General features: G+C 49.5%; 1 protein-coding gene across 11 annotated transcripts in view; it reads left to right on the top strand.

Moving 5' to 3' along the window:
• nbeaa (neurobeachin a) overlaps nt 1-18,436 on the top strand; it is a 93,526-nt gene that overhangs the window by 58,952 nt on the left and 16,138 nt on the right. For 4 of the 11 annotated variants that reach the window (XM_035535479.1, XM_035535478.1, XM_035535473.1 and 1 more), the window contains exons 14-31: nt 2,482-2,561; nt 3,751-3,813; nt 4,329-4,426; nt 4,699-4,791; nt 5,672-5,780; nt 8,356-8,437; nt 8,732-8,855; nt 9,601-9,793; nt 10,088-11,101; nt 11,359-11,576; nt 12,742-12,895; nt 13,638-13,661; nt 14,822-15,002; nt 15,240-15,364; nt 15,659-15,766; nt 16,118-16,286; nt 17,122-17,584; nt 18,240-18,394. In XM_035535479.1, the coding sequence (XP_035391372.1) occupies nt 2,482-2,561; nt 3,751-3,813; nt 4,329-4,426; nt 4,699-4,791; nt 5,672-5,780; nt 8,356-8,437; nt 8,732-8,855; nt 9,601-9,793; nt 10,088-11,101; nt 11,359-11,576; nt 12,742-12,895; nt 13,638-13,661; nt 14,822-15,002; nt 15,240-15,364; nt 15,659-15,766; nt 16,118-16,286; nt 17,122-17,584; nt 18,240-18,394 (3,453 nt within the window). The remainder of the gene's footprint in view (nt 1-2,481; nt 2,562-3,750; nt 3,814-4,328; nt 4,427-4,698; nt 4,792-5,671; nt 5,781-8,355; nt 8,438-8,731; nt 8,856-9,600; nt 9,794-10,087; nt 11,102-11,358; nt 11,577-12,741; nt 12,896-13,637; nt 13,662-14,821; nt 15,003-15,239; nt 15,365-15,658; nt 15,767-16,117; nt 16,287-17,121; nt 17,585-18,239; nt 18,395-18,436) is intronic. The other 7 variants (XM_035535480.1, XM_035535475.1, XM_035535474.1 and 4 more) reach the window with 3 other exon arrangements.

The raw sequence follows: 18,436 nt of genomic DNA, 5'->3' as shown, positions 1-18,436 counted from the left end.
TAATGGTTCAGATCTCTCCTCGGCCCTGTTGTTAACGTAATTTAGCTATACGTATCACTGTGACTACACAGACACTTGTGTTTAGGGGTTGTCACTGTTTTCACCTTTACTATAGCTCTTCTGGTGAGCTCGTCATATGATGGAATGTCCTGTCAGCAATGTGAGAGCGCTACGTTAAGCGGAAGTAGACTGAAGGGTTGAAAGCAGACCTGTAACTTTGCTTCAGTGCGTAAACCCTGATTAGAGCCAGAAGCGGAAACTGCGTTATGTCAAAAGTGCTGACACGTTGATACAAACACCGGCATTGGAAAAGGCCAATACCGGCCCTGGAATACTCTGATGGTATTGGATATATCGATTCTGTAATGTTAGTTTGGGAAATATGTCCTTAGTCCAGCTGGGCGTCCCATCAATATCTGTGGTCTAGCCAACGGAATGTGTAAAACTGAGGGACTGTTGTTGATATCAGTGAATTAGTTTTTAGGTTCTGTCTTCAAATACACCATCATGACAGCCTTACTGCGTCTCCAGAAATCAGAAAGGAAAGAAGGACTCCGAAAGGCAGGAAGCGCCCGGTGGGTTTCAGTGAGAGAGGCACAAACAGCATCCAAATATAGCAAACAGAAGCCTGGAGATGAAGGGATGCCGGTCTGGCTGTGTGGATGGTCCTGACACCTGCGTATGTGTGTGTTAACGCTTTTAATCATCATCTGTAAGAAATGAGTGGCCGCGGTCTGCTCTGCGGTTGCCTTAAACCTGCGGAGTTCTCCATCTAAAGGAGAATACATGTACGCAAATGTGTCTTATAAATAAACACAGAGTCATGTGCTCAGCCGCACAGGAGCCATCCAGCTCAGGAGGGAAATGTCTTGTGAAGAGGTGTGGGTGTGGGTGTGGGTGGGTGTGGGTGTGGGTGCGGAGGTGTGTGTGTGTGTGTTCTGTGCTCCTTTCTTAAATACAAATCCATTATGGAACAGGATGGAGAAGTGTTTTTTTCTTTCTTCTCCACCTATGTTGTCTGTGCAGAGTGTCTCTGATAATACTGAAATATGGCTGCTCTTCCTCGCTGGATGTCGTCATGACAACCCTGTTTGCCATCCTGTGTGTGTGTGTGTATGTGTAAGAGTCTGGGTGTGTGTGAGAGAGAGAGATCTTGATTGTGTGTGAATGGTGGTGAGAGTGCATGTATGTATCTGGTGACAGCAGGTGTGTGTTTGCGCATGTGTGTCTGTGGTGAATTGGAGGCTCAGCGATTATTTAACGATCACTTGTTCATGAATCGCCACTGTGTGTGTGTGTGTGTGTGTGTTAATCTAGTCTCCAAGGCTAAGTGGCTTTCAGTCAACTGAGGATGCACAAGAATCAGCAAACGGACAGATGTAGAACACAGTCACACACGCACACGCAAGCGACTACAAAAGCTTACATCACGCCCTCTTCATGCCAGTGTGAGCTTCACGCTGGGACAGGCTGGGATTTCACCTGCTCACACTGCAGCTGGAGTGAGCACACGTAGAGCACGTATAGGAACGACCGCACACACCCACGTGAACAAACGTGAGCTCATGCACATGCACACACTCAGATTGTGCAGAGTTCACAGAGAACGCGACTGAGGTGATGAACGCTCTCTGCTGAGGAAGGAGACAGCTGAGGAGTGTGTGTGTGTGTGTGTGTGTGTGTGTGTGTGTGTGTGTGTGTGTGTGAGCTTGGGAGGAAGGATAAACAGCTACAGGGAGGAGCTACTGTGTCTCGGGTGTGCCGGGTGTGGCCTTGGCGAGGCGTTATGCTCCCCCTCTCCTCTCTGCCCCTGATCCACTCAGACTCGTCTTTCCTTTTTCTCCTCAAATCCACCAATAAAAGCTAGAATTCTGGGGAGACGTCCAGGGATCACTGTACAAAACTGTACAAAATTGACTCAAAGATCGCAATTCCAAAGTCGGATCAGCCCTTAGATCCCAAAATCGCCCGCCAGTTCTCCCTCTGCGCGTGCCCATGTGCCATGTTTTACTGTCCTTACGTCACTGCGTATTGAGGTTGTACGAGGTATTAAGTTTGTTGTGAGGGAAGCTCTTCCAGAGCCGGCTGACGATCCGTCCCACGGAGCTCCGTCTCCGAGAGAAACCGGGCCCTTCCCTCAGTAGTGTCATGTTTGGGGAATGTACAAACGAGGCCTGTGTGCGTGTGTTGTCCTTCTCCATGTGGAGTAGGATCTGAAGCCTCACGCTGAATCTAATGTTCTGTCTTCCCACTTCTGTAGAACCTTCTACATCGTTCTGCACTCTGTTTATGTTGGATAGTGCATGCTATAGTTTTAGAGTCATTTCCAAAGAGTGGTGGAAATCACTGGGCTAGGCTTTCAGACCTGTGATGAATGTAGTGTGTGTGTGTGTGTGTGTGTGTGTGTGTGCATGCCTAGCTTCAGGTGTGTTAACCCGCTGTGCGTGTGACTCACGTGTGAAAGCGCTGTGTGTTTTGCAGATGGCCCACGGCCCACCCAGAAGGAGATCATCTCTCTGCGTGCCTTTATGCTTCTCTTCCTCAAACAGCTCATCCTGAAGGTGAGGAAGTCTGTCTTCTTTCCCCTATGCCTCCAGAGCGCATGACACTTTATGCAGTAATGCACCAGTAGGTTTTAACTGCTTCAGAAAAACCAACCATGTTATTATATCTGTGTGGAAGTATACGGTAGTATTATGGTGTGACACCATTGTCATGCTATTATGTTTTACGGTCTCTGTGGGGTTTTCTTTTGGGGGGGGGGGTGGATTTAACCGGGCAAACAGCACATGCTTTTTTTGAGGGGAGTGGGGCTGGTGGAAGAGTTATAGTTGAACTTGCTCTGTGTGGGGTGGGGGGGGGGGGGGGAGAGTCTTGTCATTATCAAGGTTACGTCACTTATTCCAGCTGGTGTGGCTTTTGTATGAGAGTGCTGTCAGTGTGAATATATCATTAGTTTTCATAAAGAGGAAGTGAGGAAGTTGTTTTAAGCTTTTTGTCGTGGGACTGTTTTTCTCATTCCTCTCTAAGATTTGATGTGGGGGTTTTTTCTGAGGCAGTGACATGGAAATGGTTATTTTTGTTTGTTTGTTTTTGTGTTGCTCAAAACAATGAAAACATGTAGGTGGTCAGGAGGCCAGCACACAGACAGAATTGCATTATGGATCATTGCGCAAAAGAGTGTGTGTATGCGTGTGTGTGTATGCGTGTGTGTGTATGCGTGTGTGTGTATGCGTGTGTGTGTATGCGTGTGTGTGTATGCGCGCGCGTGTGTGTGTGTGTGTGTGTGTGTGTGTGTGAGCTATAAAGAGAGAGAGCAATAAAGAGGGAAAAGTCACATGGTCTGTTCTGGCTTTAGGCTGTTGTCTTGTTTTGAGTGATGCGGTTGCTAGGCAGCGCTCTTTATTCGTTTAGCCACTTTGTTTTGATGCTGCTGTTCCCCATCTTTCTTTCGTTTCATGTTCTCGTGGTTCATCTTCAGATATTAGAGGAATTAGTGACGTATGCACGTGACCAAAATGCGTCCTCCCCCTGAGCAATTAGTTTGTGGACTGCAGGTGTTTGCAGTTTCCAGTATTTACCAATAATCACATGTCACATATGGGGTTTTTTTTTGTTTGTTTGTTTGTTTTATCTTTGTATTTGTTCCATGTTCTGATTACTGTTTAACTCTTTTTTTTCCAATATAAAGTGATTTATTTAGAATAAACACTGTGACATCATATCCTAACTACTTTTTGCATTTTGCAGGACCGAGGGGTGAAGGAGGATGAATTACAAAGCATTCTGAATTACCTGCTAACCATGCATGAGGTAAGACGTTCCCACCTACAGTTCCTCCACGTACATTCGCTGGTGCTGCAATCCAACCGTGAGATCACGCCCAGCTCCGCCGGCTTTTGTGTACGTGTCCATGCTGGGTGTGTTGCATCGGGTACTGTAGGCCATCTGGAATGCAGCGAGTTTCTGAGCATTTCCGCTGAGTTTGTAATGCGCCGTATATTAAACGCAATGTGGTCATGTGACATCAAACACCAAATGAAGCTTGAGACGTTATGCAATGCCCCCATCTTGGGCAGATTTCATATCTGGCGCGATCTCTACAGATATTGATATCTCTCTGACGCTTTTGAAGCTTTGTACTTATTGATCTCGTTTTTTTTTCCGTTTTATCTTTTATGTTTCTTCCTTCTTTCTTCCTTTCCACCCTTCCCTTCTCTCTCTCTCTCTCTCTCTCTCTCTCTCTCTCTCTCTCTCTCTCTCTCTCTCTCTCTCTCTCTCTCTCTCTCTCGTTTTGCCCACCTCGCCCTCTCCTACGCCCTTGGCAGGATGAGAACATCCACGACGTCCTGCAGCTCCTGGTGGCCCTCATGTCCGAGCACCCAGCCTCCATGATCCCAGCGTTCGACCAGCGCAACGGAATACGGTGAGGTCCGAGGATCGCGCCTCCCCCACCCTCCTCGCTGATGTAATGCCAGCACTCTTCTGCTCCGCTCAACACACCTCCATGTCTTCTGGACTCTCCTGCACTGAAGTCCATGCACGGCAGCGTTTTAAAATTGGCCTTTCCTACACGACACACAAACGTTTTCCTTTAACGGTTTTGGGCCTGCCTGCGCATTTCGAGAACGCTTTCTGCATCTGTTCGACCAGAGCTGTCGGCCTGAAGTTCTGAAGGTTTTGGCTTTCTGTTTACAGGGTCATCTACAAGCTCCTGGCCTCCAAGAGCGAGAGCATTCGCGTGCAAGCACTCAAGGTCTTGGGCTACTTCCTGAAGCACCTCGGACACAAGTGAGTGAGCGCTCACGCTCCGTCTCCGCCTCAGCCCCATCGGTCAACGCCCCCCAGAGTCTGAATTTCATGCGGCCATTATCTCCATGGCGCAGCTGGGCTATATGTGTTTCCGCTGAGGTTTCCAGAACAAACCAGAACATTCCGGGCCGGAGGCTCCCGGCGGGAGCGTCTGCCACGCTGCGCGGAAGAATCCGTCGTGCTGAGCACTGCAGAAATAAATTCGGGAAGAGTATCCATTTAGTTGGAGGCTCCAGAAGTAGAGAGAAAAAAACCTTCTTCCCGCTGTTCAGTCTGATGGGCAGGAAAAGGCTCATGGGAAGCATGTGGTGCAGGAGAGTTTCCTCCGAGACACGCAGGGCTCAAGATCCAAGAGGCCGAAATGACGACAGCGATTAGGCTAATCCCATAATCTCGATAATCTGGTGAGAGCAGGCTCGCGCAGGGATGCGTCCGCTGCGGGGATTCTGATAGCTGAATGAGGAAGCCCGTCGGCACGCTGCTCTTTGTGTGCAATCGCTTAGAAAGTCTCTGAGCTGAGAGAATGAAGAGGCATGAAAATGTGCAGATTTCATGTCCAAATTCCGTTTCTTTGTCGCTTTGTCAGTAAGTGTGTGTGTGTAAGTGTGTGAGTGTGTGTGACAGGGAACTCCTGGCTCATGCTCTACCTTTGCCCTTGAGGAGCGCTGTGTCAGTGGTAATGATGTCCGCCTGCCAGCTCACTGGATCTTTTCACTGATCTTAATGTCGTGGAGGAACGGCTGCTGAAATTGGAGCAGATTGGAAGATATGCTCACCTGCACCTAGTCCGACTTTCAACACGTTCTCCCTCTAATGCGCGTGCGTGCGTGCGTGTGTGTGTGTGTGTGTGTGTTTGTAGGAGGAAAGTGGAGATCATGCACACCCACAGTCTCTTCACACTGCTGGGAGAGAGATTAATGATGCACACCAACACTGTGACAGTCACCACCTACAACACACTCTATGAGGTATGCAGCCAGCATTCTAGTGCGCACACTAATGCACACACTAACACGCACAACACAATCCTCTTTAGGAGCACACAGTAGCACACATTTTAAAATGACCCGGTGTCTTGGTCTGGGTTGTATGTCAGGGCTTTCCATGGCCAGTGAGCTATACTCACCAGGTATGTCAGAGCTTTACAAGCATGCTAAAGTTTTGGCATTACGAGGATAGCTGTGCAGAATGGCGTGTAGAACACAAGTATTTGACCACAGCCCAGCAGCACTCTACAGTGTGCATCGTTTGGCTAGCACACGCTTCACACACACCCAATTTGGAGCCCCCATCCAATTTTCCTTAGGAATTGAAAACATTTCTCACCAAAGCCAGAGAATGAATATAGGCCAGAGAAACCTGACATGCAGAGCAATTCCCCTGCACTAAAGTAGTCAGTAGGATATGGTAGTATAAAGGTAGGATATGGTAGTATGCAGTAATATAGGACAGTGGTAGCTCATTGGTTAAGGTACTTGACTTCTATTTGGAAGGTTGCTGGTTCAAGCCCCACTGCTGCAAAGTTGCAAAATCCTTAACCCTCAGTTGCTCAAGTTGTATTTACTCATAATTGTAAGTTGCTTTGGATAAATGCATCAGATAAATGTATATGATAGTATAGGGTAATAGTGTATATGTTATTTATATAGGTAGTGTGGTGGTATTACAGTAGTATAGTATGTATAGTGGTGGTATAGCGGTAGTATACAGTAGTATAGCGGTAGTATAGCAGTAGTATACAGTAGTATAGTGTTGGTATACAGTAGTATAGTGGTGGTATATACAGTAGTATAGTGGTAGTATACAGTAGTATAGCGGTGATACACAGTAGTATAGTGGTGCTATAGCGGTAGTATACAGTAGTATAGTGGTGCTATAGCGGTAGTATACAGTAGTATAGCGGTAGTATAGCAGTAGTATACAGTAGTATAGTGTTGGTATACAGTAGTATAGTGGTGGTATATACAGTAGTATAGTGGTAGTATACAGTAGTATAGCGGTGATACACAGTAGTATAGTGGTGCTATAGTGGTAGTATACAGTAGTATAGTGGTGCTATAGCGGTAGTATACAGTAGTATAGCGGTAGTATACAGGTAGTATAGCGGTGGTATAGCGGTAGTATACAGTAGTATAGCGGTAGTATACAGTAGTATACAGTAGTATAGTGGTGGTATGGCGGTAGTATACAGTAGTATAGTGGTGGTATAGCAGTAGTATACAGTAGTATAGTTGTGGTATAGTGGTAGTATACATTAGTATAGTGGTAGTATACAGTAGTATAGTGGTGGTATAGCGGTAGTATACAGTAGTATACAGTAGTATAGTGGTGGTATGGCGGTAGTATACAGTAGTATAGCGGTGGTATAGCGGTAGTATACAGTAGTATAGTTGTGGTATAGTGGTAGTATACATTAGTATAGTGGTAGTATACAGTAGTATAGTGGTGGTATAGCTGTAGTATAGCGGTAGTATACAGTAGTATAGTGGTGGTATAACGGTAGTATACAGTAGTATAGCGGTGGTATAACGGTAGTATACAGTAGTATAGTTGTGGTATAGTGGTAGTATACAGTAGTATAGTGGTGGTATAGCTGTAGTATACAGTAGTATAGTGGTGGTATAACGGTAGTATACAGTAGTATAGTTGTGGTATAGTGGTAGTATACAGTAGTATAGTGGTGGTATAGCTGTAGTATACAGTAGTATAGTTGTGGTATAGTGGTAGTATACAGTAGTATAGTGGTGGTATAGCTGTAGTATAGCGGTAGTATACAGTAGTATAGTGGTGGTATAACGGTAGTATACAGTAGTATAGTTGTGGTATAGTGGTAGTATACAGTAGTATAGTGGTGGTATAGCTGTAGTATACAGTAGTATAGTTGTGGTATAGTGGTAGTATACAGTAGTATAGTGGTGGTATAGCTGTAGTATAGCGGTAGTATACAGTAGTATAGTGGTGGTATAACGGTAGTATACAGTAGTATAGCGGTGGTATAACGGTAGTATACAGTAGTATAGTTGTGGTATAGTGGTAGTATACAGTAGTATAGTGGTGGTATAGCTGTAGTATACAGTAGTATAGTGGTGGTATAACGGTAGTATACAGTAGTATAGTTGTGGTATAGTGGTAGTATACAGTAGTATAGTGGTGGTATAGCTGTAGTATACAGTAGTATAGTTGTGGTATAGTGGTAGTATACAGTAGTATAGTGGTGGTATAACGGTAGTATACAGTAGTATAGCGGTAGTATACAGTAGTATAGTTGTGGTATAGTGGTAGTATACAGTAGTATAGTTGTGGTATAGTGGTAGTATACAGTAGTATAGTGGTGGTATAGCTGTAGTATACAGTAGTATAGTTGTGGTATAGTGGTAGTATACAGTAGTATAGTGGTGGTATAGCTGTAGTATAGCGGTAGTATACAGTAGTATAGTGGTGGTATAACGGTAGTATACAGTAGTATAGCGGTGGTATACGGTCGTGCTGTGCTGTGTAGGGGGCTTTTCTCTCGCTGACTCCCTTGTCCTGCTGTCCCTGTAGATTCTCACAGAGCAGGTGTGCACGCAAGTGATCCACAAGCCACATCCTGAGCCCGACTCCACCGTCAAGATCCAGAACCCCAGTGAGTGTACTGACTGAAAGTGGACCAAAAAGATTTTAGTACACACACGTTATTTCTGCTATATTCCGGTAATCTTGATTCACAAAAATGTAAATGTTTATTTCCTTATTTTTGCTTCTCTCTCTCCCTCTCCCCCTCTCTCTCCCCCTCTTTCTTGCTCTCTCTCTCCCTCTCTTTCTCCTTCTCTCTCCCCCTCTTTCTTGCTCTCTCTCTCTCCCTCCCTCTCTCTCTCCCTCCCTCTCTCTCTCCCTCTCTCTCCCCCCCCCCCTCTCTCTCTCTCTCTCTCTCTCCCAGTGATTCTGAAGGTGGTAGCCACACTGTTGAAGAACTCCACTCCCAGTGCTGAGCTCATGGAGGTGCGACGACTCTTCCTGTCCGACATGATCAAGCTGTTCAGCAACAGTAGAGAGAACAGGCGGTATGTGGCTGTACACACACACACACACGCACACACACAGATGCACACACACACACACACACACACACACACACACACACACACACACCCATGCGCATACATGCACACACACATGCGTGCGCACACACATTCTGCCATCAAAGACATGCACACAGTAAGACATGGATAGACGTCCTTTTTATGCTCTCCTTCCCCTACTAAAACAATTATGGTGGTAATTAATACATCATGTAATAGAGGAGAAAGCCCCCCCCCCCCCCCACACACACACACACACACACACCCACCAGCTAATCCCTCCGCTCTCTCTCTCCTGCCAGAACCGTCTCCTCGTTAGCGATCTGCAGTTAGCGTGGGCTTTCTTTAAAAAGTCTTTCCGACAGCCTTGCTGCTCATAAGTCCGGGAACGGCGCGGCTGTTCTGTGAACAGATGGATGAGCCTGCTCCGAGTGAGAGCTGGCGGGACAAGAGACAGAATTCCTGCCCAGCAGATGTTCTGCTCCAGTCCCACATTTGATAATGATGGGGGTTTCACGGCAGTGTGGGCCGTCTTCATGGAGACCCAGTGGAATTTAGATGGGCACTGTACACCGTAAAGCCCTCACCCAGTTGTAAACCTTTGTGTGTGTGCGTGTGTGTGCGTGTGTGCGTGTGTGCGTGTGTGTGCGTGTGTGCGTGTGTGTGTGTGCGTGTGTGTGTGTGTGCGTGTGTGTGTGTGTGTGTGCGTGTGTGTGTGTGGCTGTAGGTGTCTACTGCAGTGCTCCGTCTGGCAGGACTGGATGTTCTCTCTGGGCTACATCAACCCTAAGAACCCCGAGGAGCAGAAGATCACGGAGATGGTCTACAACATCTTCCGCATCCTGCTGTACCACGCCATCAAGTACGAGTGGGGCGGCTGGCGTGTCTGGGTGGACACCCTCAGCATCGCCCACTCCAAGGTCCTGATAACAAACCTGCCTGTGAACTCAATGTCGTTATGTGTCCTGTGCATGATGAGTTCATTATAGTCTATAATTAAAAATTTTAGCAGTGAATAGTGTTCATAAACTCCATATCTGTTTCAGGAGTGGCCTATTCCTTTAAACAGATAAGCTTCCTTTCAACAACTAGAGGTTCTTTTAAGGCCTGTAATATATCTGCATAAGTGGAATTTTATGTATTAAATAGTGCTGTGCCAGTCTGTGTAAAGACCAGCGTGACTGAGAGCCTGCGCGCGCTGTCTGCTCTTACAGGTAACGTATGAAGCCCATAAAGAGTATCTGGCTAAGATGTACGAGGAGTACCAGCGGCAGGAGGAGGAGAACATCAAGAGAGGCAAGAAAGGCTCGGTGAGCACCATCTCGGGACTCTCGGCACAGCCGACCGCCGTCAACGGTGGCCTGGAGATCCGTGAGATAGACGATACGTCTCAGACGCAGACGCCCGAGAGCGAGGCCGACTACAGCGAGGGAGCCGACTCCCACAACCTGCTGGCCGATGGCAAGGTCCCGGAGGGCGAGGCGGAGCGGGGCGTGCCGGGCGTGCGGGTGGAGGTGCACGACCTGCTCGTGGACATCAAGGCGGAGAAGGTGGAGGCCACCGAGGTGAAGCTGGACGACCTGGACCTGTCGCCGGAGACGCTGGGCGGGGGCGGAGGGGTGGAGAACGGCCCCCTGGTGGAGGTGGACTCGCTGCTGGACAGCGCCTACTGCGCGGCCGTGCACAAGCTGAACGGCAGCTTGCCTCCCAAGGAGGAGGAGCCGAGGACGACGGCGGGGGGTGTGGCCGAAGACGACGCCAACCTGGGCCCGCTGATCACGCTCGCGGACGAGAAGGACAGCGTGCCCAGCAACAACGGCTTCCTGTTTCCCAAGAGCGATGAGAAGCTGCTTCCTTCACCGGCGCCGGCTGAGCCGCTGGGGTTGCCGGGCGCGGGGCAGGCCGTGTGCACGCCGGCCGCCGTTGCCGCCGACGACCTCAGCCTGCTGGCCCACATGACGTCGTGCGGCGCCGAGCCGGGGCCCGGGCCCGGCCCGCTGCCCGAGGACGAGGCCTTCAAACTGCAGGACTCGCTTGCCGACATCAGCACGCTGGCCGAGGCCGAGGCGCAGGCCTCCGTTGCCGGGGGAGACCGCCCTGAGGTCGGGGCGGTGGACGCGGGCGTGACCAAGAGCGGAGACGCCGTCAGCACCGCGTCGGACACAGAGCGTTCTGATGACGGCAAAGACAAAGAGATGAAGAAGATCCAGACGACGGCCACCACACAGGTACAAACCCTTCCGCACGGAAGCCTCCATGTTCCTGTTTCACACCTGTATTCCCGTGTGTCCTCGCTTCTGTGTGCCCTCAAGCACGTAATGTTTCCGTGCCGTTCTCACGTCCTCTTACTGGAACTGCTAACTTTCCTACAGAGCAGCAGCTATGAGCCTCCCTTAGTTCAAAGACTCTTAAATATAGAACAGATGAACCGAGCGGTGGGCGTGTGAGCAGGGCGCGCACTGACAGACCGCTGCTTGTCCTGCAGGCCCTGCACGGCCGCTCGGCCAGCCAGATGGAGCGGGACCTACGGGTCGACCTGGGCTTCCGGGGCATGCCCATGACCGAGGAGCAGAGACGGCAGTTCAGCCCAGGCCCGCGCACCACGATGTTCCGCATCCCGGAATTCAAGTGGTCGCCTATGCACCAGCGACTGCTCACAGACCTGCTCTTCGCCCTGGAGACGGACGTGCACGTGTGGCGGAGGTGAGTAGCCAGCAGGGGGCACTCTTACACCTCGTTTCTCTCTAGACTTGCTACAGCGATCTAGATTCTCGGTGTTTCTAAATCCAGCCTTCGGGAGCCCTCGGACGGCCCATGTTTTGGCTCTATCGCAGACGTCAACACACCCGAACATGTACAAACCTGTACAAAAGGCTCAAAGACTGCTAGTCTTGTTAGGCCCTGGCCAATCAGAGTGGGACTTCTGTGAACCTTTCTCAAGCTATTACAAGACCACACCTCTGCATCTCAGTGAAAGTAAAGGGTTAAATAAGCGTTTGACGCTGAGATGCGTTATCTGTTTTTAACTGAGACTGCACATCTCACTAGTCGTGACTGACGGTCCCCTTCTGTGCATATCTCCACCCCTTCTATCCATCTCCCCCTCTCTTTCTCTGGGTTTTACTCTGTTATTAAGACTTCTTGTTTGGTTCGCTCATCCGTGTTGGGAGCCGGAACCCTCGACTGGAAGCACTGATCTTAAACCCGAGTTGTCAGACCCAGGAGGGCCACGGCACCTGCTCCGACGCACACACAGCACATTTTATAATTAGCTGACGAGCTAGTAGGTCAGAGCGAGTGGAGATGTGAGCGCTGAAGTCTTCCAGAGTCTACCACCACTGATGTGTCTCAACAAAACGATCCCCTTGCACCTTTTTCTCTGCATCTCGCTTGCCGATTCGGGTGGGCTGACTGACTGAGGGCTAACACAGCACGGCTGCAGGAAACGTTGGGGATTTTGGCCAGGCTATTTAGAGCAGGCTGAGCAGGTCCTCTGCGTTGTGCAGGGAAGTGAAGACAAAGCTGGGATTTTAGCACCGGCACACACGCACACACACACACACACCGGCAGGCGGAACATCCGTGTCTCCAATAACGCCTGCGTGTTCGAAAAAGGTACAGAGGGAATTTTTTTATTTATTTATTTTTTTTTTTATATATTTTTTTTTTAACCAATTCATTTATCAATTCTGAGCTTCCAGTATTTCATTTGTTCGTCTGTATTGCAGAGGTGCCTTCACCTGTTGCTGTGTTCCCTGACAAGGACACATTTGGTCTGTATTGGCGGGTGAAGGTACATTGTGATTAATGCCTTTTGTATTTTTCCTCCTCTTTTTCCCCACTCTTCCTTTTGTTCTGTTTCTCACAGCCACTCGACTAAATCAGTCATGGACTTCGTGAACAGTAACGAGAACATTATATTTGTGCACAACACCATCCACCTCATTTCTCAGATGGTTGATAACATCATCATCGCCTGTGGAGGGATCCTGCCCTTGCTCTCTGCCGCCACGTCGCCTACCGTAAGTGGCACCACAGCGCCCCCAGCAGGTCGCACGGCACAAAAGTCATCTGGCACGGAGCGCAGTTGAATTGTGTGCTTGGTCCTGTAGCAAATAGCTGCTTCTGGGTGGATTATCTGATTTTCTGTAAGCTTTCTAAAGTCTGATTATGTGATTAGTTCAATCTGAATCATTCAATTTTATGCCTGCTCTGTCTTTAATGCAGATTCTCTCTGTAATGATTAATAACTGCATCCAACTGATTCTGAACAGTTAATAAAATGAAAAATGATTTTGTAGGTTTCATGAACACCACGGGGTGCCTTAATGGTCTCATATGTGTGATTATTCATATTGATCGTGTTTATATTCAGTCTTAAAGCTAGATTTCTTAGAGATGGCCTCTGGCCTTTTTTTGTAATCAGTGTCTAGCTCAGGAGCATGTTTACTGCTTCCAAACCAGTTTTAATGTTTAACACACAATCCCTTCTAACATGAAGTCTGAGCTCAGGTCAGTGTTTCTGTTGCTAGCGCTTTAATGAACGTGAACCCCAATCCGGATCACACTGATCTGTTTAACTCACTTCTAACTCCCAACCTAACTTCTGCTATCTCTGCAAATGTACTACTAAACTCAGACTGTTCCCTTTATTTATTAACCCTTAACAGTTTCAGTCAGTTTGATTTTATAACCTTTTGTTGTATTTCTTTGTGTTTCTGTATCCTCTCTTTCTCCTATGTCTGTGTCTTTTTGCATGTACAGAGCTCTAAGGTTAGTGCGAACCCTGTAAGTTCCCATTTTTGTTACACTTTTCTAACTTTCATTAACTGTTTGACTGTTTGATTTTTCGTGCTACATAACTACCTTAACATTCACAGAACAGCTTGATGATGTTTTGCTTTGTTATTACTGTGTTTGCCTTTGTTGTTGTTTATCATGACTTGGACACTTTTAGCCAGCGTGTAAGACCAGTGGGTTTCTTGTCATAACTCCATTTCCTGATGCTGGGTGCTTTCGCCCCCGATAAGGTTCATTTCCAAATGTCAATGGCACATGAACCTACAACCCATCATACATGTGTGAGAATGCAGATCTAAGGCCAGTGCTAGCACAAAGCAGATCCTCATGTACTGAGTAGTGTGTGTGTGTGTGTGTGTTCGCATTCCCTTTGTGTTGGTCTTAAGCAAGCTGAGAACAATGGCATGAGTTTCTTGTATGGGAGCACGTCCTCAGAGGGGACAGGTGGGTGGAGCCCTGGACCTGGGCCAAAACACCCACAATGCACTATTGCATACCCATCTCTGTGAACATCCAGTCTCACTAGCATCTAGTCTTTTAAGCGTGTGAAAGATCTAAAACATTTTAGGTTTGATTAGTGTTCTCCATGTAGCATTTAAGGAAAACACCATCTTCAGTGCTCCCTATGATGGGTCTAAAAAAAACCGGATAGCTAAATGCATCCGCAGTGTTTGCACTGAAGGTGATTTTGAAAGGAGCTGCAGAAGCTACCTGCTCACCTGCTCCACGACCTCACAGCAGGAGCCTAGTCACCATGGCGCCCTGCCCTGGGCTTGGAGTATGAGACATCTGAGATTGTTTGCAGATGCGTTAGAGGGATTTTAATCTGTGTGTATGTGATCGTGTGTCTGGGTATGTATGTGTTGTACCATTTCCAAACTCCTGGCTTTATGGCTTTGCGTGTGTGCGTGGGTGCTTGCTTGCGTGGGTGTGTGGGTGCGTGTGTGGGTGTGTGGGTGCGTGTGTGTGGGTGTGGGTGCGTGCGTGCGGGTGTGTGTGCGTGCGGGTGCGTGTGGGAGCGTGCGGGTGTGGGTGCGTGCGGGTGTGCGTGCGTGGGTGCGTGCGTGCGGGTGTGTGGGTGTGCGTGCGTGTGCGGGTATATGCTGCAGCATTTACAACCTCCTGCCTCTGTGTGTTTTGCGTGCCAGACGGAGCTGGAGAATGTGGAGGCCACGCAGGGCATGTCGTCGGAGACGGCTGTCACCTTCCTCAGCAGACTCATGGCCATGGTTGATGTGCTGGTGTTCGCCAGCTCGCTCAACTTCAGCGAGATTGAGGCCGAGAAGAACATGTCATCTGGGGGACTGATGCGCCAATGTCTACGGCTGGGTGTGTGTGTGTGTGTGGGGGGGGGGAGTATTGTGTATATAGGGGGTGTTTGTGATGCTTTCAAACTGCACATAAAATAATAATAAAGTTGGCCCAATTCAGAATGCGCTCATATGGGTTGTACAAGCAACAATTTCCTCATCTTTGACTTTGACTGAAAGAGAGGTATAATAGCCTACAGCTCATTCTGTAGCTCTTATCTAACTGCCTGCCTGTCTGTCTGTCTCTCTTCCCCAGTGTGTTGTGTGGCTGTGAGGAACTGTCTGGAGTGCAGGCAGAGGCAGAGAGACAGAGGCAGCAAGACTGTGCTGCCCATGAGCAAGACCCAGGAGAGCCTTCAGAGTGCTGTGGCTGCCAGCAAGGTGACACGCACCCTCTCTTGCTCTCTCTCACACATAGTTATGCTCATACCTGACTCACAAGTGCATAAACCATGTCCGGCGTTAGATACAGGAGCGCCGTTATTAAAGATGTGTTTACGAGCCTTTCTGAGAAGGGTCCTTGCTGAAGAGAATTGTTCATTTGTCAAAGGTCTCAATAGTGTGTGTGCGTGTGTGTGCGTGCGTGCGAGATACAAGGTGCATACACGTGTAGGCATGCCTATGGAATACGTGTGTATCAGTGTGCTTTCTGCTCTGTTGCACTGTGTGTTTTAGAGTGCCATAGCGAATGTCCCTCGTAACCTGTCTCCCATCAAGGACCCTGACAGACTGCTGCAGGACGTGGACATCAACCGTCTACGAGCCGTTGTCTTCAGAGATGTGGTGAGGCGCGTGTGTGTGTGTGTGTGTGCGTGCGTGCGTGCGTGCATGCGTGTGTGCAAGTTTGTGCATATGCACCAACAACTAGACAACCAGAGAGGAAGAAAAAGATGTCAGTTTGATGTTTGTATCTTTTTTATGACTTTCATATCATATAAATGTAATCTGTGTATGTATAAGCACTGGAAAGTGACTGAATGAGTATGTTTCTATGACTGGATATCTCATAAAATGTATCATTTCTTCAGAAATGTGTGTGTGTGTGTGTGTGTGTGTGTGTGTGTGTGGTCCTTTGTGCGCCTTCCAGTGTACATATATCTGATAACAGTGTCTTCCTCTCTCCTGTGTTTGTAGGATGACAGTAAGCAGGCCCAGTTCCTGGCACTAGCTGTAGTCTACTTCATCTCTGTCCTTATGGTGTCCAAGTACCGGGACATCCTTGAGCCGCAGAGGGAGATAGGCAGGTCCAGCAGCCTATCAGGAAGGAGCATTCGACAAGAAATTAATTCCCCCACCAGCACAGGTAACGCTAAAAACTCCTTCTGCTCAGAGTGTGACTGAAGCAGGGTATTTGGGATGCCTATTATAATTCAGTAGATGTGCATATGTATATATAGCCTTGTCACTGTGGACAAGGGTGGGTGGGTGTGTGACCTTGTCACTGTGGACAAGGGTGGGTGGGTGTGTGACCTTGTCACTGTGGACAAGGGTGGGTGGGTGTGTGACCATGTCACTCTGGACAGGGGTGGGTGGGTGTGTGACCTTGTCACTCTGGACAGGGGTGGGTGGGTGTGTGACCTTGTCACTCTGGACAGGGGTGGGTGGGTGTGTGACCTTGTCACTCTGGACAGGGGTGGGTGGGTGTGTGACCTTGTCACTGTGTATTGATCGGTGCCTTGTCCTCCCCGTCTTGTTTCTGTCAGTTTGAAACCCACTTTACTTTTGAAGCTTGGTTTATTCTCTCTCTCTCTCTCTCTCTCTCTCTCTCTCTCTCTCTCCCTCTCTCTCTCTCTCTCTCTCTCTATCACCTGTCTCGCTGAGTACAATGTTAGCAGCTCTGACCGGCTCCATTAGGGAAGCACCAACATGAATAAGCGTCCTTCGCCGCGTGGGCTGTGCACAGCCGCAGCATGATGGCGCTGAGCCCGCCGCGCACTTACGTGATGACAAGAAGTGGGAGTGCTGGAGCCAGTGGGAGAGACGGGCCTCGTGGTCTGACGCGGGCGCAAGGCAAAGCTCAGCAGCCTGTCACTCAACTTTTGAGGGCTTGCGAATTTCAGGGGGCCTGTGGGTTTGTTTAATTTCTCATGGGTTTACATGGCTGTTGAGTGTGTGTGTGTGTGTGTGTTTGTATGCAGAAAATCCGTCCTCCTTCTCGGACGCCGGGCGTGGAGAGCGCCCCCTGGAGGACCTCCCGCTGGAGGGTTCACTGCCTCACACCGACTCCGGCATTGGCGACGAGTCGGTGGGCGCTGCCCTGAACGGCTCAGAGCTGGGTAGCGACGTCCCCGTGGGCCCCGCCCCGCCCGGCCCAGACGCCATGAGCGAGCTGCTCTGCACGCTGTCGTCGGAGGTGCGCAAGTCCCGTGAGTCGCTCCTGGAGTCTCCGCCCGGGCCGGACGTCCTCAAGCCGGCTGCGTCCATCTCCAGCATCAGCCAGGCCAACAAGGGCATCAACGTGAAGGAGATCCTCAAGAGCCTGGTGGCGGCACCGGTAGAGGGCGCCGAGGCAGGGCCCGAGCCCCAGCCCTACCACCCCGACCCGGCCCTGAAGAGGGAGGCCGCGGCCGTGCTGCCCATGCAGTTCCACTCCTTCGACAGGTAGAGCCAGAGCTCGCTACCTGCCACTTGCACACCATTGCCCGCCCATCCAAACTGCTGGGCATCCCAGCTCCCATTTCTCAGTTTAGCACTAAACACAGCTCTGTTCAGCCCTTCTGTCTGGAGCCCGAGCAGAGCTTGTGTGCGTAGCTAAAACGGGGCTCCGTGCTCGGTCTGGCAGGCCCCTGCGGGTGCAGAACGGGCCCTGACCGACCGCGAGCCTCTGCATGCTTCTGATGATTTAATAATACACAAGAAACCACCACAAAACATTTAACCCGCTGTGTGCTGGGAGAACCCGTTGGAAAACACCAGGCATGAAGTACGCACTGCACTATGCACTGCAACATATTCTTCTTCAATGTGAACGATGGACAGTTAATATTTGATCAAAACTCTTTCGAGTTACTTGGTTATGCTTGGATTATATGTGTGCGCGTGTGTGCGCGTGTGTGTGTGCGCGTGTGTGTGTGCGCGTGCGTGTGCGCGTGCGTGTGTGCGCGCGTGCGTGTGTGCGCGCGTGTGTGTGTGCGCGCGTGTGTGTGCGCGCGTGTGTGTGTGCGCGTGTGTGCGCGTGTGTGTGCGTATGCGTGTGTATGCGTGTGTGTGTGTGTGTATGCATGTGTGTGTGTATGCATGTGTATGCGACCTCCAGGAGTGTGGTGGTGCCAGTGAAGAAGCCTCCTCCTGGTAGCATGGCAGTGAACACGGTGGGCACCCCCCCCACCAGTACCATGCCCTCCTCCGGCAGTACACCCAACATCTTTGCTGCTGCCACCGCCACACCTAAGAGCATGATCAACACGACAGGTACACACAGACTCACGCACTCAAATACCCCCCCACGCACAC

This window comes from Electrophorus electricus, chromosome 17 (assembly GCF_013358815.1).
Source record: "Electrophorus electricus isolate fEleEle1 chromosome 17, fEleEle1.pri, whole genome shotgun sequence".
Classification (NCBI taxonomy): domain Eukaryota; kingdom Metazoa; phylum Chordata; class Actinopteri; order Gymnotiformes; family Gymnotidae; genus Electrophorus; species Electrophorus electricus.
This window is presented reverse-complemented; position numbering and strand designations above follow the sequence as displayed.